The sequence below is a fragment of the Gopherus evgoodei genome, chromosome 2 (assembly GCF_007399415.2).
Source record: "Gopherus evgoodei ecotype Sinaloan lineage chromosome 2, rGopEvg1_v1.p, whole genome shotgun sequence".
Taxonomy (NCBI): domain Eukaryota; kingdom Metazoa; phylum Chordata; order Testudines; family Testudinidae; genus Gopherus; species Gopherus evgoodei.
The window spans coordinates 256,561,563-256,575,615 of NC_044323.1; the positions used below are offsets into that span (position 1 = coordinate 256,561,563).

The window sequence follows — 14,053 nt, forward strand, 5'->3', positions numbered from 1 at the left end:
TGGGCATTGTGGGACACCTCCTGGAGGCCAACTAGGGTGACATAATGAAGCACAGTGTCTACATTGATGATACGTCACTAACTATGTTGCAAAAGCTCTATACCACTTGTTGAGGTGGTTTTATTATGTCAGTGTAGCAGGGGAGTTACATTGGCAGGAGGAGCATTTCAGTGTGGACATCTCCACTGTTCTGTGATGAAAGCTGACTTTTATCGACAAAACTGTGTTGGGTACAGAAGGCCTTAGAGAGCACAGTCTGTTTAGCTTGTCAATAAAGTCTGAGAGGTGACTTAATTACAGTGTACAAGGATCTTCACAGGGAGAAAATACCAGATAGTTAAGGGCTCTTTAATCTATTAGAGAAAGGCATAACAAGAACCAGTGGCTGGAAGCTGAAGTCAGACAAATTCAATTTAGAAGTAAGGCACATTTTTAAAAGTGACAGTGATTAATCTTTGAAACAAACTACCAAGGGAAGTGGTGGATTCTCTTGATATCTTCAAATCAAGACTGTTTGCCTTTCTGGAAGTGATGCTTCAACCAAACAAGTGATTTCAAACAATGGGTGAAATTGAAAGTCCGGTGAAAGGATCTAAGGGCTTGGCTACACTGGAGAGTTGCAGTGCTGTAAAACCACCACCAGCGCTGCAACTTACTCACCATCCACACTTGGAAGGCACATACAGTGCTGCATCTCCCTGGCTGCAGCGCTGGTTGTACTCCTGCTCTACCTCGGGTATAAGGATTGCAGCGCTGATGATGCAGCGCTGCTCCTTAAGTGTGGCCATCAAAAGCGCTGTAATTGGCCTCTGGGGTATTAGGAGGTATCCCAGAATGCCTGTTCAGCCACTCTGCTCATCAGTTCGCACTCTACTGCCCTGGCCTCAGGTGACCCACCCTTTAAATGCCCTGGGAATTTAAAAAATCCCCTTCCTGTTTGCTCAGCCAGGTGTGGAGTGCAATCAGTGAATCTTTCCAGGTGACCATGCCTCCACGTGCCAAACCAGCCCCAGCATGGAGCAATGGCGAGTTGATGGACCTCATCAGTGTTTGCGGGGGAGGAAGCTGTGCAGTCACAGCTGCGCTCCAGCCCTAGGAATTACGATACCTATGGGCAGACCTCAAGGGCCATGCTGGAAAGGGGCCATGACCAGGACGCAGTGCAGTGCAGGGTTAAAGTAAAGGAGCTGCGGAGTGCCTATTGCAAAGCCCGCATGAGAAACTGCTGCTCAGGTACTGCCCCCATGACCTGCCCTTTTTACAAGGAGCTGGACGCGATACTTGGGGGTGACCCCACTGCCAATCCGAGGACCACGATGGACAGTTCAGAGTGGGGAGAGAAGGGGGAGGAGGAAACCAAGAGTGAGGGTACTGGGGTCGGGGGAGACACCCCGGAGTCCCAGGAGGCATGCAGCCAGGAGCTCTTCTCAAGCCAGGAGGAAGGTAGCCAGTCGCAGCAGCTGGAACTTGGTGAAGGAGAAGCAGAGGAGCGGGTTACCGGTAAGCAGCTTTTATTTTCAGGATGGAAATGTTTCGGGAGAGGAGGGGGGGTTATGGCTGCATGCATGCATGCCTAGATGTGGAATAGCCCATTGATGTGGTCTATCACGTCATGGAAATCGGCCTCGGTAATCTCTTCAAAAGTTTCTGCCAGAGCGTGGGCAATGCGCTTGCGCAAGTGAGCCACTGTGGTCCTTGTCCCAGTCAGGCTAACATGCCCGCGCCACTGTGCCGCAAGGGGTGGGGGGACCATTGCTGCACAAAGGCAAGCTGCATAGGGGCCAGGGCAGAATCCGCATTGCTGTAGAAGACCCTCCCGCTCTTCCCAGGTAACCCGCAGCAGTGAGATCTTCCAGGATTAACTCCTGTGGAAAATGTTGGGATAGTGTTCAGTGTAGGTCCCCCTGCAGCTGTTTGCTTTCCCCAACAGAATGAAACCCCAGTACAGCCCTGACCCAATCAGTCCCCCTTCCCAGGTGACCCGCAGCAGTGAGATATCTTCCAGGATTAATTAACTCCTGCACTCATTCCCCGTTACTCACCATTTCTTCGCTACTGTGTGTTCTCTGTGCTCTGGTTGGTATGCGGAAAGTATGCTAAAGTGAGACCGTAAACTCCTTCACTGTGATTATACACAATGCTGCCTCTCTGTTAAATGTTTCTAATAACAGTGTCCTTGAATACCTCACTGGCTGGATCAGAGACTGCTGAAAGGCTACAAAACCTAAGAAGCCAAGAAAAAGCAAAGAAGATATGGTGAAAGCAGTTATGAATCAGTCTGCCAGAGAGAGTAAAAAATTCCAGGACTGGAGGGAAAAAATGCAGTGCTGGAGGGAAAGAGAAAGCAGGAGAAAGGCAGTAGCTAAGAAGAAAAGCACGAAGCAGCTGATAAGCATCCTGGCGCGCCAAATGGACTGTATCCAGTCACTCGTAGCTATGCAGGCAGAGCACTATCATGCGGCCCCCCCGCCCCATCCCAAAGCTCTTTCCCTTGTGCCCCAATGTCAGCTCAAAACCCCCTTCTCCAGCATCCAGGTTATTACCACCAGCAGCTGCCCCCAACACTTGTACGTTCACCTACCAGCCCTGAGAACTACGACCCTTACCCTCTGCACTCAACCCTCATCACCATGCAGCATTTTCATCCTGAAGTGCAGCAGTCATTGCACAGCATTCCAGACAGGACATATTCAAACCTCTGACTGTACAGTTCACCACCCCACCCCCCTGCCCTTTTAGTTATTTTCTTTTCAATAAATGAATTCGTGGCTTTCAAAACAGTTTTCTTTATTGCAGAAAGTGTAAGATACCAAAGCCCAGGAAAAAAACAGGCACTGCAAATCATTGTAACCACTGCACTTCTCTCCCATGCAAGGCCCCAAATATTACTGTTGGTTTTCAGCCTCAGATTCCTCCCTCAAGGCATCCCTAATCCTTGTAGCCTTGTGCTGGGCCTCTCTAGTAGCCCTGTTCTCTGGCTGTGCAAATTCAGCCTCCAGGCGTTGAACCTCGGAGGTCCATTCTTGACTGAATGTTTCACCCTTCCCTTCACAAATATTACGGAGGGTACAGCACACGGATATAACCGCAGGGATGCTGCTTTCCCCCAAGTCTAGCTTCCCATAAAGAGAACACCAGAGCCCTTTTAAACGGCCAAAAGCACACTCCACAATCATTCGGCACTGGCTCAGCCTGTAATTGAATCGGTCCTTGCTCCTGTCAAGCTTCCCTGATACGGTTTCATGAGCCAAGGCATTAACAGGTAAGTGGGGTCTCCAAGGATTACAATGGGCATTTTGATGTCCCCTACTGTGATCTTCCGGTCTGGAAAAAAATCCCGGCCTGCAGCTTCCTGAACAGGCCACTGTTCCGAAAGATGCGTGCATCATGCACCTTTCAGGCCAGCCTATGTAAATGTCAATGAAACGCCCATGGTGATTGTCATAGTATAATTCCCAATTCTGAACCTGAGCGTCCAAAATATGGGTACTAGCATGAATTCCCCTAAGCTTAATTACCAGCTTAGATCCTGTAGTGCTGCCACCAATCAGGACTTAGAGTAGAGTGCCTGATAAACTCTGGTCTCCCCCAAAACCTTCCCTGGGGACCCCCAAGACCCAATTCCTTGAGTCTCACAACAAAGGGTAATAAAACCATTCCCTTCCCCCTCCTTCCCTCCAGGTGTTCCCTCCCTGGGCTCCTGGAGATATATACAGATTCAAGCTCCGTGAATCTAAACAAAGGAATTCCCCCTTCTCCTTTCTTCCTCCCAGATCTTTCTCGCCCTGGGTACACTAGGAGATCACCGTGATTCAAACTTCTTGAATCACAACACAGAGAAATCAGGTGGGTTCCCCCCTCTTCCTCTCCCCCTCCCTTCCCCTTCCCTGTTAAGTACAGACTCAGTTCCCTTGAGCCTCAACAAGGGGAAAAATCAGACAGGTCTTAAAAGCAAAACTTTTAATAAAAGAAAAAAGAATAAAGAAATCACTGTAAATTCAAGATGGATAGTACAGGGTCTGTCAGCTTATAGAAACTGGAGAAAAAAAAGCCTCCTCCACAAAAATACAATTTTAAAATACTTTAGCCAATACACATTAGACCCCTACCAGCCAGATACACATTTGCAAATAAAGCAAAAACAATTAAAAGACTAAACCGCCTTTCTACCTTTTGTACTTACTAAATTGGAATAGAAGATTAGAGAGCCTGTAGGTACGTGTGGTCACTCTCAGAGCCCAGAGAGAACAAAGCAAAACCCAAAAAACACAAACAAAGGCTTCCCTCCACCGAGATTTGAAAGTATCTTGTCTCCTGATTGGTCCCCTGGTCATGTGTTTGGTTCCGTTTGTTAACCCTTTACAGGTAAAAGAGACATTAACCCTTAACTATCTGTTTATGACAGTGATCCACAAGCGCCTGGAAAACCATAGAGAAATACTTCTTCCAATTAATGTACTCAGATTCTAGGTGAGGTGGTGCCAGAATAGGAATATGCGTCCCATCTATCACCCCTCCACAGTTAGGGAAACTCATTTGTGCAAAGCCATCCACAATGTCCTGCACGTTCCCCAGAGTCACGGTTCTTCTTAGCAGGATGCGATTAATGGCCCTGCAAAGCTGCATCAACATGATTCCAACGGTCGACTTTCCCACTCCAAACTGGTTCCCGACCAATCAGTAGCTGTCTGGAGTTGCTAGCTTCCAGATTGCAATAGCCACCCGCTTCTCCACTGACAGGGCAGCTCCCAATCTCGTGTCCTTGCACCGCAGGGTGGGGGCGAGCTCCTCACACAGTCCCATGAAAGTGGCTTTTCTCATCCGAAAGTTCTGCAGCCACTGCTCGTCATCCCAGACTTCCATGATGATGTGATCCCACCACTCAGTGCTTGTTTCTCGAGCCCAAAAGTGGCGTTCCACGGTGCTGAGCATTTCCGTTAATGCCACAAGCACTTTAGTGTCATACGCATCAGGCGAATCGATATCATCGTCGGACTCCTCACTGTCACTTTGGAGCTGAAGGAATAGCTCAACTGCCAAACGTGATGTGCTGGCGACACTCATCAGCAAAGTCCTCAGCAGCTCGGGCTCCATTTCCCACAGAAATCGCGCTGCACAGAAACCGTTGGGAGACTCACAATGGCACCAAACATGGACGGAAAAACAGGGACTGCTGGGATGTGAAGCGATGCACCATGGGCGTTGGGACAGGAAGCGGAACGACCCGCACCCTCCGCCCCCTTCCCACAACCCAAGGCGCCAAAATGGGACGAGGTGCTCTGTGGGATAGCTGCCCACAATGCACCACTCCCAACACCGCTGCAAATGCTGCGAATGTGGCCACACTGCAGCGCTGGTAGCTGTCAGTGTGGCCACACTGCAGCGCTTTCCCTACACAGCCGTATGAAGACAGCTGTAACTCCCAGCGCTGCACAACTGCCAGTGTAGCCAAGCCCTAATAGTCCCTTCTGCTCTTAAACTCTGAGTAGCTTCAAAGATTTTATACAAGCAATAATTAGAGCTGGTCAACATTTAAAGTTTTTAACATCAGATCTTTTTCACTGTAAAATGTCCTTTACTGAAACGGGAAGGGAAGGGTTTTTTTTGGTTGGTTGGTTGGTTGCGGGGAGGTAATTTTCTTCAAAAAGATTTTTTTCCATATCCTCTTCCCTCCTCCCCCCCCCAATAAAGTTTCTGGTTTTCCCATTTTTCTCCTCCCTCCTTTTTCCCCCAACTTTGGTAAATGGGTGGCGGGCGGGGGGGAAGGAAGTAGAAGGGAATGAAAACAGACAAACAAACAATAAATAAATAAAAATGTACATGGCTGTGAAAATTTTCCTATAAATGCAGAATTGTTCCTTTTTAAACCTGTGGTGCTAATATTGTTTCATAAAAGGTCACAAAACTCCAATTTTTCAGCCAACTCCATGATAGCCTCATTATGTGTTTTTTCCCCCAATACACAGGAGCAGTCACATGCTTCAAATCCCAATGATTTGTTTAGAGCAAGAGAAAGCAAGAAACGAACAAAAATAAAATCTCCAAGAGAGCACAATATGTGCCTTCTCTGTAACATGCTGCATCATTTCTGCCTCACAAAAATGCCAGCTGTCCCTGAAGACAACTGCTCTAAGAAATGTTACAAGTTCAATACAGAGAAAACAATCATATCACATATACCACAGTATCCAAATTAAGAAAGAAAGATTGACTGCTGCAATATAGGATATATACAGTTTTAGAAAATTATTGTTAGGATAAGCATAAAAGGAAATAAGGCTAGAGGGCAAGATCTTCAGCCCAGCTGCTGCCCCTTTATGCGGTAGGAAATGGCTAAGGCAGCATAAAAGGGTGCTAAAAAGCCCCATATTCAATTGTGGATTTCCTTGGTGCAGGCAATGTGCACCCCTGGTAACCTCTGGCATAGAGGGTGTACTGGCAGCGTGGCTGGGAATGGGATGTCCTGGGCAGGAAAGCAGCATGGCAGTGGCTGCAGATATTTTGGGTGGGGTTGTGGCCTAGGCAGCGAGCCCATGGAATTGTCTAAATTATGCTGGTGGTCTCTGCAGTCCCCAGAGCAACCTAGGAAGGAGGGCATCAAGGTGGCTTATAGCCACATTAGCCCCCCATTCCTCAGGGCTTTGAGTTCTGTGCTCATACAGAATCTCACTCATAATACTTATACAACTCTCTTAAACGTTTAATCCAGCAATTCCATATCACAGGGACTGGCAACCTTTGGTATGCAACCTGCCAGGGTAAGCACCCTGGTGGGCCGGGCCGGTTTATTTACCTGGCCGCGGTTCACTGCTCCAGGACAATGGGGGTTGCAGGAAGCGGCGCAGGCCGAGGGATGTGCTGGCCGCCGCTTCCCGCCACCCCCATTGGCCTGGAGCAGCGAACCGCAGCCAGTGAGAGCCACGATCACCTGAACCTCGGATGCGGTAGGTAAACAAACCGGCCTGGCCCCACATGCCAGAGGTTGCCAATCCCTACCAGATCAAGTACCAATGATAACCCCACAGATACTGCTCATGAAAACAGCACCACCTCTTTGTCTGGACCCCTGCTGATTTCAGTGAGGCTCTGCCTGGGCATGCAAGGTCCAAGTCTTTGGCAGAGCCTGAAAGATCATCTAGGGAGCCTGTCTGGCTCCCAGCCCTGCATTTATAAACAGCAGGCCACACTTCCTCACTAGGCGATTTTAATTATATGGCAGATAAACAGCACAGTCCCCTTTCATTCAGAATGGTGGTCACAATACAAGAAAAGAGATGAGTGATATACATCAGCACTGGTAGAAACTGCGCTAGTGAAGGTTGCAAAACTCTTCCATTATAAACCAGGTTTTACATTCCTAATTTTAACAAAGTCATCTTTTGCATTCAGATTCCGCAGGAATGATCCCAAAAGAATTTGTTTTGCTTTTTTAATGTCTGAGCATATTTTTGCATTAGGAGTGATGGGAAATATGGTACTCAAGGAAATTCTGTCCACTCCCCCAAAGCAGAGAACTAAAAACGTCAAGTATAAAGTTTCATAGTCCAGACACGTAAGGAAATGTGCATGAGGAGGGCGTACTTTGCCAAGCCCGGTTTGAGACGTTTATTCATTTTTAGAAGACATTTTACTCGGGGGAGAAAGGGGAGCATTCCCATTTTCCTGATAACTCACATTAGCCTCAATCCTGCCACATTTCCTGGGGGAAAACCCTTGGACTTCAATGATGCTGTATGCAGGTGCACGAGTGTATCTCATGGAGCACAGCAGTCCCAATTCTGCAATCAAGACAGTGAGAATATTCCATGCATTCCATGGAATAAACCACAGACATTTGTACGCTGGAATAAACATGAGAAGCCTTTACAAATGTTAACTACCTCAAGTTAACTGGTGATCAATTAACTTAGTGTAGACAAGCCTAGAAAGACTGGGGCCTTGTCTACACTGCCATTTTGCAATGCCGCACCTTTCTTGCTCAGGGGTGTGAAAAAACACCCCTCCCTCTCCCCCCCGAGCGCTGCCAGTTTCAGTGCTGTAATGTGGAAGTGTAGACGGTGCTACAGCACTGGGAGCCAGGCTCCCAGTGCTGGTAGCTACTCCCCTCTCCTCCTGGAGATGAGCTCTTTCCCAGCACTGGTGACGCGACTACACTGCCACATTAAAGCGCTTCTATGGCAGCGATTTAACATTGCTAATGAAGACATACCCAAATAATGTCTCTGGAAGGTTCTAGATAGGTAGCAGTCCCAGGAAAAATGCATGTCCTGGTGGGAAGGTTGGAGAGCAAGCCTGACCTGCACTCACCCTGCAATGGTGGCTCCCGTCTTGTGAGGCTGGGCCCAGCTCCCCACTCCAGGCATTGTGACCTGGTGTACAGGGTTGCAGCTCCCTTCAGGTTTGGACAGGCTGCCCCTCCATCATGACAGACAGAAAGGTGACTGGGCCAAACCTGACTGGTGCCGTGCACCGGTATCCCCAAATGTATGCACATTATGCAGGGTGTGTACTATTTGCAGGACCACATTAAGGCATAGGAAACCTAGGCACATGCCTAGGGCCAAATTCATTGGGGGGCCCAACCTGAGCTCCAACTGTTCTTGTCAGAGCCAGCTCTAGGTTTTTCGCTGCCCCAAGCAAAAAAATTTTTGGCTGCCCCCTACCTCAGACTTGGGCTCTTCCCCCCAGCCTACCTGCACCCCCTGCCTCCCTAGCACTGGGCTCACCCCCCCGACCTCACCTACACCTCCTGCCGTCCCAGCCCTGGGCTCCCCGCCCCCCACCTGTGCTGACTCCACCCACTCCCCCCTTGCCTCCAGCCGGTCCGGCGCTAGCACGGTTGGGGTAAGCAGCGGGTCTCCCGGGCCGCGCCTCAGCCCAGGGTCCCTCTAGCCGGGGCTCCCACCTCCAGGACCGGCCGGGACCCGGGAGGGCAGAGCCAGGGGACTGCCCTGGCAGGGGGCTGAGGAGCCGGGGCAGGGTAGCTCCAGAGGGAGCGAAGCCCCAGAGGGCGGGACGCGGGTCCCACATGGCAGCGCCCTGCACTCTATGGCCTCACTGCTGCTGCTGCTGCTTCTGGCTGACCTGCCTCAGTCCCTGGGTGGCTCAGGCTGCTTCGCCCAGTCCTGGCTGCTGGGCGGCTGCCCTGCAGCACCTGAAGGCAGCTCCATGTGCCCCGCGGGGCAGCTCCCAGCCCGAGTGTTCCCTGCTAGGAGCCTGTCTGGTCCAGCCACAAGGTGCGGGTGCTGCTCCCCCACAGCGTGAACCGCAGCGGCCCCAGGGCACCCCTGCGCACAATGTGCTGCTGCTGCTGCCAGGGCCGGCTCTAGGCTTTTGCCGCTGGTAGCAAAACAAAACAAACAAACAAACAAAAGGATGGCCAAAATGCCACCCCTGAAAATGTGCTGCCCCAAGCACTTGCTTGGTCTGCCGGTGCCTAGAGCCAGCCCTGAGTCTGGTTCAGGTATTGGTGCAGGAGCCAGCTCAACAGCGCCAGTGAAGGGGAGGCCCTGGGTGCCTCACTGTCCACTCACATTTCATAGACTATTAGGGTTAGAAGAAACCTCAGGAGGTCATTTAGTCGCACCCTCTGCTCAAAGCAGGACCAATCCCCAAACAAATCATCCCAGCCATGGCTTTGTCAAGCCTGACCTTAAAAACCTCTAAGGAAGGAGATTCCACCATCTCCCTAGGTAACCCATTCCAGTGCTTCACCACCCACCTAGTGAAAGTTTTTCCCAATAGCCAGCCTAAACCTCCCCCACTGCAACTTGGGACCATTACTCTTTTTGTCATCTGTACTACTGAGAACACTCTAGATCATCCTCTTTGGAATCTCCTTTCAGGTAGTTGAAAGCAGCTATCAAATCCCCCCATATTCTTCTCTTCTGCAGACTAAACAATCCCAGTTCCCGCAGCCTCTCCTCATAAGCCATGTGCGCCAGCCCCCTAATCATTTTTGTTGCTCTCCGCTGAACTCTTTCCAACTTTTCCACATCCTTCTCGTAGTGTGGGGCCCAAAACTGGACACTGTACCCCAGATGAGGCCTCACCAATGCCAAATAGAGGGGAATGATCACGTCCCTTGACCTGCTGACAATGCCCCTACCTATACTGCCCAAAATGTCGCTAGCCTTCCTGGCAACAAGGGCACACTGTTGACTCAAGTCCAGCTTCTGGTCCACTCTAACCCCTAAGTCCTTTTCTGCAGAACTGCTGCTAGCCACTCAGTCCCTAGTCTGTAGCAGTGCATGGGATTCTTCCATCCTAAGTGCAGAACTCTGCACTTGTCCTTGTTGAACCTCATCAGATTTCTTTTGGCCCAATCCTCCAATTTGTCTAGGTCTCTCTGTATCCTATCCTTGCCCTCCAGCATGCCTACCACTCCTCCCAGTTTAGTGCCATCTGCAAACTTGCTGAAGGTGCAGTCCACGCCATCCTCCAGATCATAAATGAAGATATTGAATAAAACCAGCCCCAGGACCAACCCTTGGGGCACTCCGCTTGATACCAGCTGCCAACTAGATATGGAGCCATTGATCACTACCTGTTAAGCCTGACAATCTAGCCAGCTTTCTATCCACCCTATAGTCCATTCATCCAGCCCAGGGGTTAGCAATCTTTCAGAAGTGGTGTGCTGAGTCTTCATTTATTCACTCTAATTTAAGGTTTCACGTGCCAGTAATACATTTTAACTTTTTTAGAAGGTCTCTTTCTGTTAGTCTATAATATATAACTAAACTATTGTTTACATATTGTTATATGTAAAGTAAATAAGGTTTCAAAGTGTTTAAGAAGCTTCATTTAAAATTAAATTAAAATGCAGAGCCCCCTGGACCTGTGACCAGGACCCAGTCAGTGTGAGTGCCACTGAAAATCAACTCGTGTCCCACCTTCGGCACCAGACCCATAGGTTGCCTACCCCTGATCCAGCCCATACTTCTTCAACTTGCCAGCCCCTTCACCACGATAGAGGGTCCACAAGACCAAACCTGAGCAGCGCTGTGACCCTCGTGCACCAGGTTGCAATGCTATTCACTCAGTTCTGGCCCTGGTGCCCCCCCGTCATGATGCAGGGCCAGGAGGCCAAACCTGAGTGGGCAGCGCTGTTCCTCCTTGCTGCTGCCGTTGGCCAGGTCCTGCACCAAGGCTCCCTCCTGGGTGCCTGTCTGACCTCACCCCGATTCCAGCACCCCATGTCCCCTCTGCTCTGCTTGCAGGACTTGTTCAGTGCCAGCCTCAAGACCTGCTACAAGTATGGGGAACTATGGTGAGCGCCCACAGAAGGGAGTCGGCTGGGAGAGGGGCAGCGGAGAGGCTGGGAGGTGGACAGATGGGAGTATGGCCTAGCTGTATTGTGCTCAATGTAAGATAAAAGAGTATGTGTAGACGCCATGCCAAGTGAAAATGAGAATGGTTCAATTGTGTGTATCATGTGAAAAATTTCTGGGGGTGCCCAGGCTGCAATGCCCAGAGTGGGAAGCCAGGCCCAGCAGTGTGTGACAGGAGTCAGGGTGAACATGGAGTGTGCTCGCTCTCCAGCCTCCACCCGCGCCCCACACACATAAAGCAGGGATTAGGGTTGCAGTCTCAGGGTGGAAGGTGATACTGAGGGTGGTCAGTGCCTGTGGTGGAGCGAGAAGGAAGTGGCAATAGAAGATGAAGATGTTGGCCTATGATTTTGCCCCCACCCTCATGAATTTGGACCCTTGGTAGATCACAAAAAAGAGAGAGACAAATGCAGTTGGGGTCAGGGCCCCATTGTGCTAGGTGCAGTACAAACACACAGGAAGAACCAGTCCCTGCAGCAAAAAGAATACAATCCAAGGCCTGCTCCTGCAAGAAGTTGCACACAGAGCTCCATGTGCATGGGGATGCACTTCCATACTTCTCATTGTACAACTGTGGCCTAAATAGACAGGTGAAAGGTATGGGAAAGGGCTAAGATACACAAGCAGAGGGATCAGGCCAATGATGGGCATACATCATGTTAGTCTTGTTTTTTTAATATTTGTATATATATATACACATACACACACAGAGTCCCCACAACCCTAGATCTAACTACTGTTATTTCCTTTGTTCCTCAGTTTACTTGTAAAACTGAGACTACAGAAAGAATAAGTATTTTCCCAAAGACCATGTTCTGGTGTCCAAATTAAAGTGATAGAATATTCCACAAAACAGTTCAGAACTCCAGGAGTATTGTCATCTATTATCTAACCAATACCAACAAAAGTTATACTTAAATAACCACCCACTAAAAAAACAAAAGCAGGGCTGTAGTCTCCTATTATAAGCACTTGTTGACTCCTTGTGTCACAGCAGCAGTTTCTCTGCACTACCTTCCCTGAGTAGCTCAGCAAGTTCAGTTGGGCTCCTGGGCTCTAGCTTCTAAACTCACTTGAACTCCCTCCTACCTTGCAAGTCATTTTATTTACCTTGCCTGTGTTGGACCAGAAGTCAGACAGCAATCCATTGCCAGCCCCCTGTTCTCTGAAGGTGTAGTTCCCGGATAGCTGGTCTATGACATTCAGGATGTCCATCTTTTTCCCATCATCAAGCATCACTTAAGTTCTGGCTCTCACTTGCCCAGTTCCAGGGCAAGCACTGCAGTCTTGCCACAAGCAATACCAGGCACAGCCCAGCTCTGGAGAGGACTAGTTACTCAAGAGGACAGGAATTGTGTAGACTTCACAGTTACTCACTGGTTTGGGAGTTAGAGGCATATGTCAGACAGGCAGTCTCCATCTTAACTGCTGCCAGTATACCTGCCCAATAGGTGAATGCAGAATCAGGGCAGGGGAGGGAGTTACTGGGACCCTGAAGGGGAGTATAATCTATTGTGGGGACATTTTGTGGGGAGGGTTAGTAGCTCTTCACAAGTCAAATGTAAAAAGACAGTCTCCTGTAACGATTAAAAGAACTTTGCATTACAAAAAGGGAGCTCAATTCTCACCCAAACAGGACAGTGTGTTTATTAACCTCCATTACTTCACAGTTTGTGAATCCATAAAAAGGGAGGAGGCCAAGGTATGTAATCAGCCTCCAATGCTTTTTTATTATTAGCAGATGTACAAACAAGTTGTCAGCTCTAAAATGCAGGGCCGGTCTCCATTTTGTGACCTATACAGCACCAAGCACAGTGTTGGCATTTGAAAAAATAGCTACACCCTAAACTGTCATAGGAGAACATTTGTCTGTCCTTGTGAAGGTTGGTAAGTGCCTATTTCTTGCATCTTTCAGTGTCCTATGCTTTGGGGATAGAATGGTGTCCAGAGCTAACCAAGTGGAGGCTGAATGCTGATTAACTAATGAAAAGCAGGTGTAAGTTGCTTAAGGGTGGCTCTTTAAAGCAAGTAATATGAGGCAGCAAAAAGAAACTTCCTGTGAAACTAGTAACTCCTGTAACAAACTCCATTGGGCTCTCCTTCCCCTCTACTTGGTTCTGCCTGGCACCCCCACGCCTAAGCCCTCCTGGGTCAGACACTCTCTGGCTTACCTTGTTTGTGTTGTACCAAAAGTGGGACTGGGACCCATTTCTGGCCCCTTGCTCCGCAGAGGTGGAGTTCCAGGGCAGATGGTCCAATGTGGTCAGGACGTGCATTTCTCCAGCCATCAGTTGTGCCCCCGGAGGACTCCGCCGCAGGCAGTGCCATGAGCAGGCGGGGACGTGTTGCTCTCAGGAGAGGAGCGTGAAGACTTTAGTCACTTCCTGGTTCGGGACGGTTTGGGAGTAGGAAATTCTGCTTGTATGACACACTCCTCTGCACCTACTGCTGCCCGGACATTGCACAGGTGTATGTGGAGTCGGGGGAGGGAGGCGAGCTACTGCTGGGACACTGGGGAACTTGGAGGTGTATGGGGGCGGGGGTTTTGTTGCCTATACAAATTTGTAGGGGATAGTGGTAGCATAACAACAAAGCCAAATGCAGGAATTTTTCAGCTAGCTTTACTGCTCTTAGCACAGCACTCTGACCATTTCCCCCCCCTGAGGTCCCAGTGCCCTACCCCTGTTCTGTATCAGCTGCCTGCAAGCTTAACTCTTTCCCAA

General features: G+C 49.5%; 1 protein-coding gene across 2 annotated transcripts in view; it reads right to left on the reverse strand.

The window, feature by feature from the left end:
• Positions 1 to 13,839, reverse strand: part of NIPAL2 (NIPA like domain containing 2) — a 70,258-nt gene extending 56,419 nt beyond the window's left edge. For both annotated transcript variants that reach the window (XM_030553547.1, XM_030553546.1), the window contains exon 1: positions 13,502 to 13,839. In XM_030553547.1, coding sequence (XP_030409407.1) covers positions 13,502 to 13,618 — 117 coding nt within the window. In that variant the 5' untranslated portion in view covers positions 13,619 to 13,839. The remainder of the gene's footprint in view (positions 1 to 13,501) is intronic.
• Positions 13,840 to 14,053: the final 214 nt, after the last annotated feature.